Below are 21822 nucleotides of genomic sequence, written 5' to 3'. Positions count from 1 at the left end.
TTGCATACATTTATTATTTTAATCAGAAGGATCCAGTATTGCAGTTGCAGCTCCTTTATCAGCGCTCGCTCATTATTATAAAGGTGCATTTTATTAAAGAAAGCAGTGCTTTCCTTTCTGCATTAGATAAATTAAAAATTCTGTTTTTAAATATATTTAGCAACAAATGTCTAATCTCTAATTCACATTTATTTTCAAAAACTTGTAAAATTGAGTGTAAAAGAGCATTAAAAGTGCTGAATTTGGCCAACTTTTTAATTTTGTTGCCATTATTGTTTTTAGTGTTATCAAACAACTCTAAAATTCAGTTTGAGTGCATACTGTCAGTTTGTTAATAGAGTCAACCAGTCTTGCCCTTTCGGTAGGCACAAAAGAAAAACATTTTTATAGTCCTGATAGTTCACAGTCAATTAACGTTATGAATGACAAATTGAATATTTTGAAGTTCAAAGGCATATTTCCTTTTTATCTTGATAAGTCCACTGTTGTTTGGGGTGACTGCTTTTATGATCGTCTTGTGCTTGTTGTTCATCTTCTCTTCCAATCCTGGTGACTTTTTGGGACATACTAACACCTTGTTTTCTTGTTTAAAAAAAAAAAAAAAAATACTCATCTGCCTAGGCCTTTTCCCCAATAACCCTCTCCTCATGTTCTGATTACGTATTTCCAGTCTCTCATCACCAATTATGATGTCCTTTTTGTAGTCCTTTAAGTCCTTAACATTTTTAAATGTATTCGTTTTTAATTCCTTGTCTTTTTAAATATCTTTTATGATATTAAACATTTCATATATAATTTCTTTCTTTGAAGATGTCAAATATAAGCCATCAGAAATGATTTCCAACTTCTTGTTAAGCATTTAATTCTGACTGTTATCTATTAAAAGTCTTGCATACCCCAGGCAGCCTCTTGATTAATCTATCATTTTTGATAACACAGTCTGTTCCATAATGATTACTATTAGAAGTCTTTGAAATTCTGAAATTCTAAGATGCTTAAGAACATGGCCTGCAATCCAGGCTGGCCAAAAATATTGCAAATCTCATTGAACCCTTTTATAAGGAAGTGGTTCCAGTTTTAAGTCTTTAAAAATAGTTTATTAAAAATATGTTGGCCATGCAGTCGTCAGCGTCCAAAGTTTCATAACACTTTTCCCTGTTGTAGTTGATTGTTGGTAGAGTTAAAAGATTACCTATAAATCTCATGGACATAGTGGATGGAAAAATCTGATTCTTTTTATCATTACTGTGACCATCATTTGTAGCAACAGTTCTTTGTAAATTTCCATCTTCCTTAAATAGACAGCGTTGACATAAAAGCACTTTTATAATGCACAGTTTCTTCATAGCACTTGATGGAATGGAATATTTGAAGGTATTAATAAGTTCATTGTCAGGTTCCTCCTGGATTAGCTTTGGCATGATAACATGTAGACCATGCATATCTCATTAGATTTGTCTTCAGTGAAGTTCCTGTGCTTAAGTTGTAAAGATTATCATTCACTATTCTGCTTGGCTAGCATCTTGATATCTTTGGGGTGGAAAGTATGAGTGTGTTTGAGAGCGGGCATACATAATGAGTGCATCCATATGCCCAAAGGGTACCCTTTATAAGATAAAATGCTCACATGCTTTAAATTCACAAGATTGAGTTAAATGCTCAAATCCCAGAAGACTGAACTGATGAAAATAAACTATATAGCTGTTTTTTTTTTTGTTTGGGACCTGGGTTATACACAACTGTAGCACAGCAGGGATTGGGATATTGGTTCTACCCCTACTGTGGTGTGTACTCAGAGTTGGAATATATTAGTCGTAGCAGATGTGAAGGCATGCTGCCTCCTCACTGGGGGGGGGCTATGAGGGGTTGCTCTCCTGCAAAAGCAGATGTCCAGTGTATTTTTTTTACCCACTTCTGTCTTCTGGGATTGAAGTGTTTGGGCTCAGTCTTGTAAATTTTGAGCACATGGGCATTTTATCATATAAAGGGAACCATCCACAGAAATTTTAGTTTTTCTTTTGCTATTGAGTATGGTGGCTTTCCAGAACATGAATTGTTTATAATGCCAGAGTAGAGTTACTAAAAGTTCTCTGCAGTGAGGTATTTGATTTTGATGTTTCTGTGCTTGGTGGTGAAGGTTTACACCATACCTCTCAAGTTTTGGACCTTTGCCCCTCCATTATTTTTGTCTATGTTCAGAATTCTTGATTAAAGAAGTTGAAAGGTAAACTTTCACCATTTAATAGCAATTCAGGGCAAATTATCATGAAGTTACAATAAATAAGTAAAGTGAAGTAAATGAATAAATAAATGTAGGGCTTTTGTTGTCAGTATTAGGTTGTTCAAATACACTGTTATAGAAAACAAATGGGAAAAGGAACGAGAGCATTAAGCCCATTGGTAGAACCAACAGTAACAAAAGCATTGCAAATATGACTAATACAGTGATGTATGGTAAAAATTTAAATTTTATTTCTGATGATAAACATGTTAGTTTATATAAAAAAAAATAATTCCCATCCTTCATGCAGTACCCTGAGGTCATTATACTTGAAGGAAACTTCAAGAGTTTATTAGAAAAATAGAGCCTCAGCAAAATGAAAATTTAGAACAATACCTTTAATTTCAACTCATGAAGCACCCTACATACCTAATACAAGAATAAAATTGCCATTTCAACAGTCACATCTACAAAAATGCAGTAAACCCCTGACTGGTCCGGTTGATGAGTCAAGTGACACTATTGAGGAAAGAAATAGAGATCTTTGGTTAGGCTTACATTTTTCCCTTTCATTAACTGGGATAGACATTAATAAGCCAGATCTAGATACATATGATATTCAGGGTCCTAAAAATAATTCTATTAAAATCAGTATTATTAAAAGAACAGGTCAGACTTACTCTGAAACATAGGTATCAGTATCAATATTTAGGGATTGCATTTTAAAACCCAGTCAAAGAAACTTATCTGATTAAAACAAATAAATTCTGTCATTACATTCAGAGATAAAGTTAACTGACTCACTTGGCTTGATGAACTCTGTTTGAAGGGAAGTCCAAATATATGTGTTTAGTTTTACAATCTGGTACTAATGGCTGAACATTAAGTCATTCAATTTATGTGAAAAATTGTGTCCTTTATGTTTTGGAATTCTTGTAACCTTAAGTGAAATCCTTATATGCACAACAACACATCACTGTTTCATAACTGATTGATACGTTTATTCTTAGTATATTCCCTTGAACTGGTCACATTTTAGGAGCACATTATTTCTAATAAGTGTATTCACTCCAGGGATATAAACTCAAGCATAAAGTTCATAAATGGCATCATAGTTCTATGAGTATAGCACTGTTAGAAATTTGCCCATCAGATGGTAAGAATTAGTCTTCAATTACTCTAAATAATTATTGAATCTTGTGATTGGAGAAACACTGAATACTATTTGTTAGTTGACCTTTAAGTATTGGCTAAGGAGCTGAGATAAGAAACCACATCATTTTCTAAAAGCTTCCTCCAGATTAGGTTTAAACACTGAAGTCTTTGCATGCTCATATCTGTACACATGCCTTTGTACATGAGTGTATGCCAGTGCACATCAGAGTAAATGTAACAATACTTCAGAACCTTATACCTGATGTATGTGTTCATTTCCCAAATTCTATAGAAAATAGGTAGACTTAATGCCCAATATACCTTCAAAGAGGTAAAACTCAGTCCGATAAGAGGAAGATGACAGCAAGCATCCTGTGTTGCACCTATATTGTCATCAAAGCATAGTAGGCATTTAAGACCTACCTTGGCCATCAGATTACCCGAGTAAAAATCTGTGTCAATAAACCAGACAATGCAGTAAAGCCTCATGGGATTTTTAAGCAAACTTATGAAAAAAAAAACAGGAGCATACTTGTTTTTTGACAGTAGACGTAGTAGATGTATTTGCTTGTATCCCAGAAGACATGGGTTTGGTGCTTTTTCACTCAGCACTTCTGGAGATTTCACAATTGGACAACAATATCCTTAGGAATTTGATGGAGTTAATGGAAGTTATGTTATACAATTTCACTTTTTAGTAGGTGAGTAGTACAGGCGAGTGAAAGGTGTGGCTATGGGTGCAGCTTGTGCCCCCATTTATGCAAACTTGGTTATGCTCAGTTGTGAGAAAAAGTTTGCATTATGCTCCATCTGAAGAAAAAAATGGTGTTTAGTGTCATTATTTTATGATACCTGGATGACATACATGTACAGCATCCAAGGACAATATCTTACATTTTATAGAACATATTAAAAAGAGGGATTTGTATTAGATTAACGAAGTTTCAGAACTTCGAATACCAGATGGTTGACATCATATGATGGAAGTTCTGAAACTTCAAAAAAAAAAAAAAAAAAAAAAAAACCCAAACAAACAAGTGTCAGTGCTTTTAGCAGGAGGGCAAGCCCCCCCTGCACCCCCCGCTACTTAAATATACCAACTCTGAGATCACACTACAGTGTAGGGAAGGGAAATCTTCTCTTTTTGCACCATTCTCAGTTAAAGTACGATCTCGGAGTTGATATATTTAAGTAGCGGGGGGTGCAGGGGGCCTGCCCCCCTGCTAAAACACTTTTAATTTACTTTACTATGTTTTTTTTTTTTTTAGATTTTCGAAGTTTCAGAACTTCCATCATATGGTGTTTTTTTAGATTTTCTAAGTTTCAGAACTTCCATCATATGGTGTTGACCATATGGTATTCGAAGTTCTGAAATTTCGTTAATCTAATAATGACATGTGTATTTATGAAAGACAGGGTCAGTTATTTAGATGTCACCATTTACAAGAATTAAGTTGGCTTAGAATTCACTGTCTACAGAAAACCTACACACTCTAACCTTATTTACGGTTTGGTAATTGCCATCCATCCTGTTCTTAAGAAAGAATATCATTAAGGGACAACTAGTAAGATTGGCTAGGATGTGTTCTACACATGACACTTTTATTATAGAGACCAGTAAGATAATTCATTTGTTTTTGGAAAGGGGCTACCAGTATGACTTAGTGAAAAAAAAAAAAAAAAAAAACAGTTCAGAAGTTATTGTAGAATGGGGTAAAAAAAATATGTACCATTATTAAATTCTAATTCAAATCGAATACTACTCTCTAGCACTCCACCTTCTGATATGGTTGGAAAAATCGCAACTAAAAAATATACATGTTTTGTTAACCTCTTAGAGGAAGAAATCTGGGCAAAGCTATAAATAAAAGTTGCTCTTACAAACGTAGAAAGTTGATAGAGTAACAGGTTTTTGCATTAGCATGAATTTTCTGAAGGGTATAAAGTCTGAAATTCAAATGTCTATTATTATTTTCTAAGTTTAATCTTTAATGATTTGACACTAATTTACCAGAAAACCGCAATTTTTATGAAAAATGGACCAAAAATATGAGGCAAAAACCTGGACGTTCTGCAAAAATTTGTACAGTTGAGAGGTATGGCAACGCCCATATAGTTTAGAAGAAGAATGCATCGATCTTAACAACTATTGTACTTTAAGGGTATACTTTGTTAAAGGAATTTGTATGACTTCAGGACTAATTCATCTGGCTTGCTGTTCCACCTTTTTTCATCTTATTTCACTTTTCAACTGCTACTGCAAATTTTTAGAATCTTTGCAGTATTTTAAGGACTACATTTATGTATATTCCCTCATATATTCAGTATTCAAAGTTTTTTAATCAGCTGGGACATTGGCTGTTTAATTTCTTATCAGCATTTATCATGTGATTTGGTGGCCTTTTTAAGTCATGTGATTTGCTTTATTTCATGGTTCTGATGATGTCCTATATGCCCATTTGTTATTTTGAATAAATTAGTTTGTTTTTTAAGCTATACATTTTGCTACCCTGTTTTTTGGTTGACTTCCTGGATACTAAGTGAGCCATTCTTTGGACGGAGTTGCTCTGTTCTTCCAGGCCTCAAGGTCAGATTTATTTATTTATTTTGGATATTGTAATTTCCTCATGACCCACTTTCTCAGCTAAATTTAATTTACTTATTTAGTTATGTGTGTCTGTGTAATTGTTTGACAAAATGTGTATAATATAATTGTATTTACTGTACATTTTATAGGCAGTTTCTGTAAACAAATTGTCTGTTGCCCTTCAAAGAAACATTGCATTAAATTCAAATCTGTCATAATAAGCAGTGTAGACTCCTTTTTCCCATAAGTGATGTCATGATGGTCTTGCAAAAATAAAAATGAATTGTGAATTTTAGATTGAACATTTTATTTTTTCCTAACTTAGTTGAGCAACTAAAAGAACCCAAATTAAATGCACTTTTAAAGACACTGTTCACTACAGTCTTGATCACACTCTCAGTGACTAACGTGCAAATGTTAAGCCATGTGGAACTGTGTGATACAGTGCTCACAATCACATTTGTACACGTTAGTTATGAGAGAATCTAACAACTTCTCAAATTTGAATCAAAAGCGATCTGTTAAATAATGTTCTCAAAATAAGTGTATTCTTTAACCACAGACTTGTATATGGTCATACAACAGTGGGAATCCGAGTAACTTCCCAAAGCAGTGAAAATGTTATTGAGATGTCACTTGCTTCACTCTTACAGGAGTTAATATAAGTAATTGGTGCCCACTGATATGTTCATATTATAATTGAAGAAAAGTGAATCGGTAAAAATTGTTGTATTCCACCCTCTTCCTTGGTTATATAAAAGAAGACACTAAGATATATATATATATATATATATATATATATATATATATATATATATATATGTGTGTGTGTGTGTGTGTGTGTATTCAAAATGAGTCAAATAATTTAGCAATAGCTAACTCTGCATCTTCTCCAGTAGCTATTTTGTTTAACAAAAGTGTCTAGTTATTTCCTTTGTTTCTTTTGAAGAAAGACACTAAATTGAACTGCTGTAGGCCTGATCAATATGTATTACCAGTTGGATTCCAATTCTGCCTTCAAGATCTAAAAGCGATAGCAATATATGGATTCCAAAATATATGACAACATATTTTTAACTGATAGCTAAGTTTTATCTAACTCTTATTTTAATAGCAATGTATTTAATTTAAATGGGATTGGTACCACATCTTTGTTTAACAGGTGGGCTACAGTGGAGGAGACTTAGGGGCATAAAATATGTAACAAGATAAAACAACCCTGTAGTGGGATGCAAAGGTACATTTCCTGCTAGGCAGTGCCTTGAATGTAGTGTTATCATCAATAACAATCTGTCTGTGCATTCTACCACAGCTGACTTCTGACACAGTAAATATAGCAACTGTACTCAAGGGTGTTTTTATGTGGCTGACTGTTGCAGTCTTGTTTTCTTTATTTGATAGTCCCTACCCATAGCCTCCTAATAAGTACTTGTTAATGTTGTATACTTCAGAAGTGCGGAGTGACATCAGTGCGACAATCCTCCAAAGATCCCTCCTTCAGCACTTGTTTAGTTATTTAGTTAGTTCCCATGCCAATTTCTTATTCTCTATTAGTGATGACATGATCCTTTCCCACGTTTCAAACCATCCTCCACAGACTCCCTTCATGGTTTCCCCATGCCACAGTCACATGACTGTTTTAGTTGAGATAGGTGTGCTTGAACGTTTCTGTTGATGAATAATTCAGATGGTGTACTAATATGCTGTAAATTTCTCTCCAGAGTCAAATATGACTATTTTTGTAGATTATTTATCCATTAAATACCTTCATAACATACCTAAGGTGAATGAGTTTTAAAAAAGTAAGTGCTAGGGGAATGATGTCTTACTATTTGAAGAAATTAATACTTCAGTTACTACTGCTCCAGAAGAGCAGTGGATAGCTTTAGTGAAGGGAAAAAACACAGAAATATTATTTTTGCAACTGGTCATTGTGCATTAATATGGCAGTGCACCTACTTCAGGTTAAATTTTCTAATGGTATAAGACCTGGTAGTCATAGTGCTGTTTCATTCAACCTTAATCATAAGAAAATAGACTGTGTTTTAATGTGGTATGTCATGGTTCCAGGAAGATTCTTACAATAATGTCTGTATATTTTTCACCCCCTACCCCCAGATGGATATGTTCCTGTCAACGCTGTAAAGGTGGATGAACAAGACATTAAGATGATAGGCTGCAGGCTGTCTATGCAGTTCCAAAATAATAACGATTTATACGATGATGCTGATGGTGGAAGTATGAAGTAAGTACAGCACTACATACCTAATTAGCTCAGTCGCTTAAACTCTTCAGCTCTACTTGGCTTGTAGAGTGCCATTTTGAAATGATAGAGGTAGTTATTCATGAGGATGCAGTGACATGCTTAGTTCTGTTTATCATTCATTTTCTTTATCACGTGGACCTTATCAGACCATAGGTTCCTTCTTTCAGGAACAGATTCAGGAACACATGACAGTTATAGAGTGCATAGACTAACAGAATTACTGATTGAATTTAAAATGTGTTTTAAGGTTATATCCCCACTGCCTAATCCATGCACATATTACCATGCTGAGTGGGTGTTCCAAAAAAATATTTGTTTTATGATTGGTTTCCTTCTTCCTTCCTGTTTTGCATTTACTTTTATTGCCCCCTGTCTATTTTGCATACCTGTCCTAAAGGAGGAGTTTTTTTGTTTCTGTTTTATTCTTCATTTTGTCAATATATATCATTCATTGACAGTGGGGCATTACAGTATTATTGTAGTATAGTGGAGATTGTATTAATCTGCAGCTCAGCCATATTGAATTATTCCAAGGAGTACCATCACCCATTTAATAGTGGGGAGTACTTTGAATTACATTTTGTACATATTTAATTATTCTAGAGAATGCAACAACCCCATTTTTAAGTCATAGTAGAAATAATCGTGATTTGTTGAGCGACAGCCATAATAAACTTTAAAACAAAATATAATATTTTGACAACAATGGAATTTACCTAGAAGACACTGCTTGATTGATCCTATGGTTGGTTTTATCTTCTCTGCCAGTCATCAACAAGCATTTTTTGGAAGTTCCTCCATCATTTGATGGATGTGTGTGTATGGTGAATGAGCTTATGATATGTGTTGAATAAATAAGTGTTCTTTCCCTCATGCTCACTAGATGTGTTCAGGCCATCTGCCTTGCTGTCATCAGTACATTTTCATATGTTTACATGCCCTTAAATTTTGCTTGGTGTTTTCGAAGATGTTGTTAATTCCATCACCGGACAAGGCTAAAACTAGAGGGGGAATTTCTCTGACAAGACTGGTAGGAAGGCCCTTCTCAGCACCCAACAATTGGCTGTAATTTCATTATCTCTTCACCCAATAGTTGGTTGTAATTTCATTATCTGTTCTTTTCTTCAAGGATGAATTTGGGCCTAGTCCTTTCAGAGGTATTTCCGCATTGTCTTGGTCTCACAGATTTTTCCAGTTCGGAGTCTTCTTTGATTAGCAGGGGCTTGATCTCCTTCTTGTCTGTCAGGGAAAGGCACAGCACTGGCTCTTTCACTAAGTTATGTGCCCTAGGGTGTTCTTTGCATCTTTATACAGTCTCATCAGCATGGACCTGGATTTATCCAACCAGGAGAGAAGGAGCAAAGTAATTTTTTATCCCTACAACTGACCATCAGCTGCCACCAACTCCTTTATTTGTTCACTAAGTCTGCTGGACTTACCTTAGCTTTCCCAGGCTCAAACTGATTCAGGTCGTGGGCTGATGAAAAGATTGAGTATGCTAGTGCAGCTTCATGCTGCTGCCAGTGAATATGCCCTAAACCGCTATCGCAGTGGTAAGTTTGCAAGCTTCACAGTTACTGCCCTCGGTAGTGGTCTCCTGCTTAGGAAGCACTGACCTCGCTAGGCTTGTACACTGCTTATTTTAGTGAGTCTACCACAGGATGGGTGAGGCAACATTAGCCATTCACTCCCATTCTCCAACTGTGTCCCTCTAGCACACATGCCACTAATTGAGCACATTTTCTTAGACACAGTAAGAGCTTTAACACTCTGGCTCACAAAAACATTTTACATTCTGTTGAGTCATTAGTTCACTGATTAAGTTGCTCATGGCTGAGGTCTCATATTCCAAGGTGTTCCCATAAGCCTAATTGGGCTATTTACTTCTATCTGAGGAGGATCCAGAGGATAATCCCAACAAGGGTCCCCTGATCCATCTTGGAGATACTAGATAGATGTTGGAATTGGGCAGGGGTGGGGGTGCTAGAACGTCAGATGTGGCTTTCACCCTTTGGGCCCCAAGTTTGGCACCAGCACCAAGTGCAGTGCAGTCCTCTTTTCTTTTTGTTCAAGGTCAACTTGCTCATGTTTCCATTTGAGTCCTACTTGGACCAATATTCAAAGTATGATCTTTGCTCATTAACCATCTGGATTCTTGGGAGAACTGGGTGAGGCAGTCTTCATTACTGAGTTAAAGCTTTAGAGCTCCAGGTTTCCTCATGTTTCTTGTGGAATGAACCCTGCTCTATAGAAGATGTGCAGCTTATGATGTCTTGCTTGGAGCCCAGGTGTGCCTTGGGTCTGTGAGCAGCATGTGTTGTAGCATGCCTTTGTGTGATGATGTTTTACAAGCCAGGAGGGGTTCTCGGTCAGCTGCAGTGGCCCACTCCCATGAGGATAGATGCCTTGTATAGTCCTCAGCAAAACTGTAGCTTTTTTTTCCGTAAACACCTCAAAACTGACTTCTGCATCTTATATGTGAGCCTGCAGCTTTCCCAGAGACCATAATCCATTTTCACCCAATCGGCTAAGAAGATAATTTGTGAAGAAAGCATGTTTTGCCAAGAAAGTATATTCTTCTTCTGTGGGGGGGGGATTAGACTGTGTGCCTCCTCTGTCCAGCTTTGCTGTGGTGACTGCATCTTAACCATCTCATTTTTTAGATGTTGTGGACACTACAACTGTACTACTAAGCCTGGCTGTGTCCCTGCTGGGCATGTGATTACTGAGGTCATCCTCTTTATGTTCAAGAGTTTCTTGTTTGCCTTTAACTGTCTTCTGATTGGATTCACTAAGAACCCTCAAACAGATTACTACTTTTGCAGTCCTGCCAGTATCATTGTGGTTGTCCTAGTTTGTCTCTTGAAAAATTCACTTATTAGGAGTTAGCAAACTGAAGGATGTTCTTAGTTCATTTGCTCCTCTTATCTGTTGTTCCTTTCCTCATTGTGGAGCATTCCCAGACACGGTTACCCAGTGTAAGCAGAGATTACTGCTTTTCCTCTGTGCGTGTGTGTGTGGGGGGGGCTGTGATGCTGCCTTAATCTGATGATGTGGTCTGAAAGATCACTTTGTATTTGAAAGTATGGCCCCTTACTTCATAGGATCTTTGAAATGGTTCCTTCTAAGTCTCCAGTTAGGATGGAACCTGGCTGGTGGTTTGTGTTTTTTGCACTCCAGAGAGAATTATCAGATGCTTCATTTTATAGCCAAACCAAGGAAGGATGGATGGTGGAGATCTATTTTGTGCCTTTCTGCTTGCATACCAGAAGTGGGTATGGAGTATTCCTCTGTGAGAGTCCCTTGTTTTCCCCACTGCCCTTCTGGAGGTTGCCCTTTCCAGGTTGTGAGGTCTCTTTATGCTCCTGGTGCGGTCCATTGTGGGCCGGAAACATTTGATGTCTATATGAGTTGCTCCTTTTCCATTAGGAAGTCAACATTATGTAAGTTTAGCATATCAGCAGTGGTGGCAGCCTGGACTCCTGCTTCAACTTCTTGGACAGTGCAATGTGCAGCGGTAGCATTGTCACCTCACAGCAAGAGGCTGTCTGGTTCGATTCTCAGCTGGGGTGCCTTCATGTGCGGAGTCTGCATGTCCTCCCTGCATTCGTGTAGGTTTCCTGTGGGTGCTCTGGTTTCCTCCCATGTTACAAAGACACGTGTCTGGAACATTTCTCACTAGGCCTCTACTGAAATTTGGCTCGTGCCAAGTCGGACTTTCCCAGTTAACAAATGATAAATAAATAAATAAGTTGCTTAATCTGCAGTGGTGGCTTTCCTGTGATGTGCTATGTCATTTTACAGTGCAAGTTTATTCAAGTCCATGCGGAGGCTGGGGTTAGCCGTCCTTATGTTTGACTTCTTGGAATCACTGAAGTTGTGGGCAACACAGCTCATTCTCTCTGGTTATGTAGCCTACACTCGGGGTGGGGGTAGGATCTGCCTTACCTGAGCTCTGCAGGAGGTCTATTAAATGACTACTTTATGAGGAATGGAGCCACATGCTTGCGCTCCCCCATAGTTAGTCCCTTCCTGTTATTCCATAATTCTTTGGTGTCCTGGGTTTTTCTCTGTAGCAGTTCTCATTGCAATAATTGGGATCCTGTGACCAGCTTTGAAGCCAGTCTTCAAGCACCCTTTGGAAGAAGGGCAGTCCTTGAGATAGAATCAGGATCAGGTGTTTGGAGTGCATACTTTCTTCCTCTAAGATGATCATAGCCTTCTACTCTTTTTGATGAGGTAACAGTGCTGTGGAGAGCATTTATGTCTTCTTCTTCCAGTATGTTGTAGGTTCCACCCCCTCATTGATTCCTTATCTCATCATAAAGTTCAGGGTCATGGATCTTTTTCTAGGGATAGCGTAAGAGGAAAAATGTATTTCTTCCATCTCTTGTAGGTGTTCTAAAAAAACATACTTCCCTGTGCCTTGTAGTGGATGTTTCCCCGTTTGAAAGTTTTTTTCTGAATGACCCCATTTTTGGGTACCTTGTTGTAAATGGGCATTGGATCTTGAGCTTCTATGAATGTTGTTATTGGGTTCAGGAGGAAGAAGTGCTTATCTGTGTAGATGGTGCAGCATTTTTGGCTTTATCAAGATGTCAAGGATGACCTAGATTGCTGACTGCTGGGACTTTGTTCCAGTTTAGCAGTTGATTCACAGTGGAGGGCATGAAGGAATACCAGGCTTATCTGATCGTGCAGTTGCCATCTGTTGAGTGGGGAGCAACTTGTGCAACCATGTTGAAATCCTTCTTCTTCGAGGGACTCAAGTTCAGCAGTTGCTTTTCTAGTTATGAGTCCTTTACTGTAATGGTGTAGGCGTTCATCTATTGTTGACTCCCCCCATCCCTAGTTTTCTGTCCTCTGTTGGCCACTTGCGTTCTCCATTCAGGGGATTGCCTTATTTTCCTCGGTGGAAAAACAGAGCTACATCCATGGACAAATCCTACTTAACCAAGTTCCTTGTGGGGGTGAGAACTGGAAGGTATGGAGAAATCCTTCACAAATGACTTCACCTTCTATAATGGTGACATTTGAATAATTGGCTACATTGGATTTTCTGTTGACTGACCTCATCTGCAATATAACTAAGCTGTAGTTTCCAATGGAAGTATTCTATTTAGTTTTTTTCTGTTCTTGGTAGGCTTTTCCTCCCAATCTTGGATCTGTGGTTCATCATTACTCAGCCTTTTTTATGGTGGCGTTATTAGCTTCTTCCACCTGGTGGTATCTCTTAGTTATTCAGTCAAGCCATAGGGACTCTAAGGAGTGAAGTCAGGGTGAATGCAGTGATTGTATGCTTACATAAAGAGATACTCTGTAAGCTGGTCAGTCTGATGAATCAGAGATAGCTTCCCTCTGTCTTACTAGAGGTGGGCAGTCTCTCTTACTGGCCTTGGCTGTTTGATCTACTTATATGTTTAGCAGGTATATATTTTACAGGTATATATTTCTTCATCTCCACTGGGATTTGTTCATCTCTTATTAGCACTGGGAGTGCACTGTTATTATTATTATTATTTTCATCATCATTTTATTATTATTATTATTATTATTATTGATATTACTTTGCAGAAGTATACACACTATTGGCAAGACGTGAGCTTTGTGGCTTAGGAGAGGAACATACTTATGTACTTAACATGTGATATATTATGAATTGTTGTGGTCTGCTTCTGTCAATGACAGCAGAAACATTTGAAAAAAAGAGATGCAGATGGCTTAGTGGAGAATATAAACATTCATTGGATCCATGGAGCAGGGTCCTCTTGGTAGAACAGTTGATTTTGTGCATTGTTTTCATTGATTTTCTCCATAATCTCTGGCTGGCTTAGTAAGCTGACCCCACACAGAGGGTAGAGTGCAGCTGCTCATAGCCAATTTTAGTTGACAGTGAAAATTGCAGATGTTCTTCGTATGTCACTGTTGCAGTCATCACATTTGGGTTATCCCTGCTACGGTAGCTCTCGGCCAGCCTGAATACCAGAGACATAGTATTTCTGCATCGGTTGCTGTCGCTTGAAGACTGACATCAGGTAGTCAGTTGTATAAAGTAAGGCAGCCGACACCATTACATCAGTCTTTCTTGCCATGGAGCCTGAAGCAGAAGCAGTTTGCATGAGTGCCGGTCAGCTGCTACCTGAGTTTTCATTTCTAAATTGAAGTTGAAGTCTTCTAAAGCTAGGTACCCTGTTGGGGATCCTTTTTTCTTGCACTAACCGATGTAAAAAAAAGTTAATAATTGTCTCGCCTGTGGAAAGCAAATACAACACCGAGACTTCCACTCTTATTGTGTCACTTGTCTAGGCCCAGACCACGACGTCCCCTGTTGCTTCTGTGCTTTGTTTAATGCCAGAACTATCTGTCGTCAGGCCGTTATTGTAGCCAGATATTTTTGTTTACAGTCCTCGAATTCCAATATGGCTTTGGTAAGTCATCCAACAGCAGATCTTCTGAAAAAACATAAAGATAAGACAGAGACAGACCGCACAGGTCCAAACCTATGGACCGACACTTCCGTTAAGCTAGTCATCAGTCCTCCTGTACTCAGTGAGGCACATTCGCAGCCCCTGATGCCCGCTTCATTTGATTTACAAGCCGCTACCGAGATCCTTTCAGAGTCCGGTATGCCGCAAAACTCTTCTTCGTGTAAGGATCCTGTGATCGTCTCTACCATGGATGGGTCCAGAGCCGCTGAGCAGGCACCAGCTTTTGAGGAAGTCCTTTGCACCACAGAATCTCGACACAAACCCATATTTTCTTTCGTGACTACCATTCTTTTGAAAAACGAGTTCCTTAGGCCCAGGGTTCGAACCAAACCCAAGAAACTGACTACCCACTCTCAGGCACCTGCTGCCTTGCCTCAGTCTCAAATGCTTAAAATGGCGGAAGACCTTATCATGCTAATCAGGAGAAGCCAAGCTACCCCCCTCATAAAGGAAAGAGATCTGTCCCCAGTAGTTTTGTCTGAACAAGAGTCAGATGAATCTTATGCATCTGACTATGAAGACATGCAACCCCTCTCCACTTATGAGGATTCTGATGCAGAGGAATCCATTCCTTCAGCCTCTCCCCCAGAGGATTTTTCCTTTGGGAAACCCTTCATACTTTAAGAGAGCTTTTCCAATCGGAGAGTCAGGACTACCCTCAGTCTAAAAAGAGACTAAGGGAATTCCTAGATCGTCTGCAACACAGACCCTTGGCCATCCCCCCAGTCCTGGATGTGGTGGGTGATGTTTTCCTTGAATCCAGCTTGACTCCTGATGCTCTACCTCCTGCTCCCAGAAAACCAGACAGGTACTACAGACTCTCTGACTCGCACAAATATCTTTTTAAAAATCTAACAGCTGACCCTGAGGTCATTTCTCAAGGGCCTAAAGGGATTAAAGCAACCTCTGCTAAGAATCCCACCCCCTCAGACAGGGATTCCCGAGCAGTGAACAGATTGGGTAAAAAGTACACACCTCAGCTACTCTTGCTATCAGGGCACTAAATTGTCAATTCCATATGCTTAAATATCAGCAACATACCTTGGAACTCCTTAAACAAAAAATGTCTTCCTTTCCTGCTTCGGCAGAATCTAAAGATTTACAAGACTTAATGCATTCTGCAAGTCAAGTAACTAAACACACTTTGCACCTTGGTTTTGATGCCCTAGAAGCTTCTTACAAGGCAGCAGTCACTGAAGACATGCATGGTTTACGGATCAACCCCTGCCAGACCATGTCAAATCTAAATTGTTGAATGCCCCCTTGCACAAAGATAGCTTATTTGGCACTAAGGCAGAAGAGGTCTTAAAAAAGATGGAAGAAAAAGCAAAATCTATGCAAACAGTTAAAGCTTTCTTAAAGGTCCAGCAGGCATTTTCCCTCCAAGCACTGGTCCTTTCCTGTTCCGATTAAACAGGCCTGGCCTATGCCCTGTGGAAACAGACACCCCAGACAGCAGCCCTAGGGAATGCAGAGATCTAAACAGTGGACTACCTCCACTTCAAAACCAGGGAGTTCTAAGCCACCCCCTTATGGTAAGAACTCACAATGACTCGCCTCCTCCTGACCTCCCCTCTGCCCATCTTCCCTTACCCCTAGGAGGAAAACTCTCCTTTTACTCAAACACCTGGGCCACCATTACCAAGGACCAATGAGTTCTGAGCATTGTGTCTCAGGGTACAGATTCTCCTTCCACACCCTTCCAACCCCAAAAGGGTTCCCAGATCTACCACCAAATCAGTGGGCAGAGGCTTGAAAACAAATCCATTCCCTGCTCTCTCTCTCTCTCAGGGCAGTCTAGCACGTTCCTGCCGAACAGATAGGCCAAGGCTTCTACTCCAGACTTTTTCTGGTTTCCAGAAATGAGGGCACCTGGCACCCCATCCTCAATCTGTCCATTCTAAACACCTTCCTGGTGATCACAAAATTTAAAATGCTCACCCTCCAGCAGCTGCTACCAGTGCTGTCCAAGGACACCTGACTAACCACCCTGGATCTAAAAGAGGCCTATGTCCACATTCCTATCAGGAAATCATGCAGAAAATATCTCCGTTTCAGGGCAGGATCTTAACACTTTCAGTTCTCTGCGCTTCCCTTTGGCTTATCTACTGCTCCCAAAATTTTCACAAAATGTCTGGCTCTGGCCATTGCCTTTTGCAGGCAAAGAAATATTCAAATTTACCCCTACTTAGACTACCTTATTCAGGCAGACAGCCAGGAAAAGCTGCTCAAGCACCTGGCCTTTTTAAAGAGCCTACTAACTTCCCTAGGGTACACAGTCAGTGAAAAGAAATCAAAACAGGTGCCTACCCAAAGGATAATCGTCCTGGGAGCAAGTCTGGACACAGCATCCCAGATGGCATATCTTACACCAGAGAGACAAATTTTCCTGTCAGCCTACTTCTGTCAATTGGCTACCAGGCCCCAGCTTTCTGCAAGGAAAATCCTGCAAGCTCTGGGGTTCATGACATTTTGCGTACTTCTCATTCCATATGCCAGTCTGCATGTGAGGAAACTTCAATGGTACCTAAAGAGCATTTGTTGTCAACAAGGGACTGCCCTTCTCCCTACACCCCATCACCCAGACCCTCACCACAGATGCATCAGACTACGCTTGGGCTGCACACCAGGATGGCAGGTGCATACAGGGCCAATGGAGCCCACAGCAAATCCCCTGCCTCCTTTCAAACCAGCTTCTTCTGCAGAGCTAAAATTCCTCTCCTGGAAGACAGCCTTCCTTCTGGCCCTCACTTCAGTCAGAAGAGTCTCTGAGCTGCAAGCACTCATGGCTGTGGAACCCTTCATCATCTTCCATGCTGACCGGGTATCCCTCAGAACTAACCCATCCTTCATGCCCAAGGTGGTAGTGTGGCTCTCAACCAATCCATTCGTTTGCCCTCTTTTTTCCTAATCCCCAGAATAAGGGGGAAATGATTCTTCACTCGATGTGCACAGACAGCTCAGATACTATCTGGACAGGACTAAATCCTTCAGAAAGTCTGATCAATTGCTGGTTAGCTTTGCTACATGGGCAGAAGGCAAAGCCATCTCCAAGCAAACCATTTCTAAGTGGATAGCACACTGCATCCATTTCTGCTACAAACAGCATGGTAAGCCTCCACTCAGGGGGGTCAGGACACACTCCACCAGAGCAGCTTCCACCACTGCAGCTTTTCTCAGAGGAGTCCCCACCAGGGACATCCTGGAGGCTGCCACCTGGACATCTGTTCACACTTTCACCAAGCATTACCACGTGCCTCTCTTCTCCAAATCCAGGGCAGGCTTTGCCTCTGCAGTCTTGCAGGGCATCCTAGCCAATCCTTAGCTTCCTTGACTGCCTTCACCTATTTCCTCAGCTTTGGTAATCTACCCAAATGTGATGACTGCAACAGTGAAACATGATGAACGTAATATAGTTGTGTACACTTACCATAAATGTAGATGTTCGAGTGTATTCACTGTTGCAGTCCTGGTTTTCCCTCCCTCCATCCCCCTTTCTTCTCTTTCTGCTTTTATTGCCATTCTTCTTTGTTGTTCTCCTTTCCTTACAAGGGGACATATTGCTATTTATTTTCCACTGGTGGGGTTCTTCCACCAGAACCTGGCCTCCTACTTTGCGGGCTCCTGACAGGTTAGGGCAAGAAAAACTGATGTAATGGCGTCGGCTGCCTTACTTTATACCACTGACAACATGACGTTAGTCCTCAAGCAACAGCAACCGACTCAGAAATACTAAGTCTCTGGTATTCGGGTCGGCCGAGGGCTACCCTGGCAGAGATAACCCAAATGTGATGACTGCAACAGTGAATACACTCGAACATCTACATTTATGGTAAGTGTACACAGCTGTACTTTACTGTGCAACACCAGGCTTGTGTCTGGATAGGGACAGAGAGAGCTGCTTTTCTTGGTTTGCCAGAACAGTAGACTGTTATGCAACACTGGCTAAAGTTAATAATTTAAATGGATAGCACCCAATATAATGGCTAAATAACTTCACTAACTAGAACTTCTATTGCCCACCTAAAATTTAATCTGTTGATTTTATCATGGTCTTTATAAGCAGTAGGGTCCTTACAAGTCGAGCCAAGCACACCAAACTGTTTGGGTCCCAAGAATCATGGGTATTTATATTGGGGGGTATGTTAGTGGGGACTAAACTAAAGATTTTTGCAGGGGTGTTAGGATAATGCTTTTCTTATTGACAGACTCTGCTCATAAGTGACATGGGGGTCAGACCAGGGGTTAATTTATGGTTTCCCATCCAGTTGTCAAGGATTCATTTTAATATGGTCAGTGATGAACTCGGTTTTACATGGATGGAGAGCCTATTCCATACTGTGGGGATCCTTTAGGACACAAATCTGATGTGTTGTTGGTAAAATCTGGCTTTGAACCCAGAGGCAATGTTTTCTACTATCGCTTTAGAAACAGTCTGTCCTGAAACTTTTATCTGGTTGTATGTAATGGAGTTGCTGCAGTGTTGAGGTGCATTCTAATTTTTCCATGCAGTCCACAATTTTTATACAGATCTCAGTGTCTGTCACACCTCTCAACCTTATAGCACAAGAAATTTGGGCAAACCCTAAAATAATGAGGAAACAGAGGCACAAAAATATGGAAAGATGTTAAACATTGCACTTATAAACTTAGAAAGTTGCTAGAATACATTGATTTGTGTTCACATGCATTTCTGAAAGATGTGAAGTCTGAAACTCAAGTGTATGTCTCTAATTAGTGCATATAACCATCATGGATTTAGCAGAAAGCCACAAATTATATAAGGAACAGACCAAAAATATGAGGCAAAATTCGGGACAATTGAGATTTATGACAACCCTTTATGTAATCCTTTACTTTTCCTCTTCATACATTTATTCCTGTTACATGTACAGTGGGTAAACATTTAAATGGATGTTAACACGACAGTCAGTAGTATGCCATGTGACTTTAGCTACTAAACAGTTCATTGAAAGATTTTTGAGAAAATTATATGTCTTGCATTTCACAGTCTCAACCATGTTCGCATGTACTGTGTGATGATAGCATTGCTGTTTTCACTGATGTAATGTAATGTGTGTGTGTGTGTGTGTGTGTGTGTGTGTGTGTGTGTATATATATATATCTAGGTTCATAGGTAGGTACTAGGTTATCGGCCCAAGGAACTAAGTAAGCCTAGCCAACAAGGTTCCCTAGCTTACGCCACCCAAGAAAGTTAATTTCCTATGTCTTTTTCTAGCAGAGCCACAGAAGTGATCCCCGGGGTATATTTCCTATTTCCCATCCACTCATCAAGATTTTTCTTGAAGAGTGCTAATGAGGAACTTTGCTTGACATAGATGGGTAGCTTGTTCCAGAGTATAGGAAGTCTCTGAGACAGGAATCTATCCCTTCAGCATGTCCTGTTTATTGTGGTGACAATGTTTACGTCCCTAGAGCATGTAGCTTGGAGGGATTTGGATTTCTTTAGATGCAGCATGTCCAACAGCTCTGGGTTTAGTATAGCTGTATATGTTAGGCTACAGAGTAATGCTGGAGTTTTTTTGAGACGGTTAGTGTAGGGCATCTGTTTGAGGCCAGTAATCCTCTGTGAGGTATTTTTGTGGCCTTTCCAGCTGCTACAGATGTCTTGTGAGGTACATTCCAAAAGGGGCGTTGTACTCTATAATGGGTCTAATGAGTGCCGAGTAGAGGGGAACTTTGACCTCTTTTTTCCTTGATGAGAACCCCTTTGTGATGAGGTGTGCCACATAGAAGGATTTCCTGACTACTGTGGCAATGTGATTATCAAAGGAGAGACTACTGTCCACCTGAGTCCTAAGGTCTCTTATCACACAGTCAGCATTAAGTAGACTGCCATTTATGTGGTACTTCATGGTTACAGAGTTTTTACCAAAGGGATTGACATTGTACTTTTTGGCATTGAGCTTGGGTCCATGCCTCTGACACCAGGCATCTGTCTCAGTGAGGCCCTTCTGTAGGATGTCCACATCATTTGGAGACTTGACTATGTGTCCTAGCTTGCATTCATCTGTGAACTTAGTTAGCCAGAGGCCTTCTGTGTTAGCCTGTACTTCAGAGAAGTAGATACCAAACAGGAGAGGTCCCAGGACTGAACCCTGTGGTACTCCACTTGTCACTGGTTTGAAGTCAGATTTGGAGTCTGCAACTTTTACAGTGTGGCAGGGATGGTTTCGAAAGCCTTGGCGAGGTCAAGATAGGCTGTGTGAACCACCTTACCCTCATCTACGGCTTTGGTGACTGCCTCAAAGTCAATCAGGTTCAGAAGGCATGATCTGCCTTTCACAAACCCGAACTGGGTGGGGTCCAGAGTTTGGAGGTTGCCAATGTCTTTCTTTATGAGTTCCATGATGATACGTTCCATAGCCTTGCAGACCAGGCTCTTCAGGCTAATAGGGTGATAGTTTCCAGGATCAGTGGTGGCTCCCCCTTTGTGGAGTGGGATAACTGTTGCTGTGCGCCATTCAGTGGGCACAAAGCCTGACGTGAGACTATGATTGAACATGGTGCTTAGGTGGGGATCCAGTTAATTCTGAAGTTCGTGTAAAACGCAGCCTGGGATGTTCTCTGGTCCCCTGGTTGCTGTGTTTTTGGTTTTAGAGAGTGCAGCTTTTACTTGCATAGATGTGATTACAGGGACTCTGCATTCTTCCTGTATAGATATGGGCCCTTTAGGGGGTGAGAGGGGGGTAAAGTTAGCACAGAATCTATCTGCCAGGATGTTGGTAATATCAGTTGGTTCTGTAATTTTCATGCCATTGTGCTGTAACTCAGAGCAGAACTGGGTGTTGCCATTGAGATTCTTGACATAGCTATAGAATGCTTTGTGGTTGCCCTTAAAATCAGTGGCGATTTTGTTTTCGTAGCTAGCATTGGGAGGATCTTATATGTAATGCTGTATCTGCTTACCTTTGGAGCTTTTCTCCCCGGGCCGCCTCTAAAAATGGACATGCATCCAGTCGGACTACCCCGGTCAACAAATGTAAAATAAAAAAATAAATAAAATTATAAGGGATCTCAGCTTCTTACTGAGGCTGACAAGGGAGCTCCTCCACTTGTGGGATTTTACGCTCTTTTGCAAAAG

General features: G+C 40.0%; 1 protein-coding gene across 3 annotated transcripts in view; it reads left to right on the top strand.

The window, feature by feature from the left end:
- FYB2 (FYN binding protein 2) overlaps positions 1-21822 on the top strand; it is a 1416888-nt gene that overhangs the window by 842612 nt on the left and 552454 nt on the right. For all 3 annotated transcript variants that reach the window (XM_044085512.1, XM_044085511.1, XM_044085513.1), the window contains exon 10: positions 8082-8208. In XM_044085512.1, the coding sequence (XP_043941447.1) occupies positions 8082-8208 (127 nt within the window). The remainder of the gene's footprint in view (positions 1-8081; positions 8209-21822) is intronic.

The sequence above is a fragment of the Protopterus annectens genome, chromosome 10.part0, assembly GCF_019279795.1.
Source record: "Protopterus annectens isolate FY-2018-M chromosome 10.part0, PAN1.0, whole genome shotgun sequence".
NCBI classification, from domain to species: Eukaryota; Metazoa; Chordata; order Ceratodontiformes; family Protopteridae; genus Protopterus; species Protopterus annectens.
The sequence above is the reverse complement of the archived record's forward strand: the minus strand, read 5'-3'. Positions and strand labels throughout refer to the sequence as shown.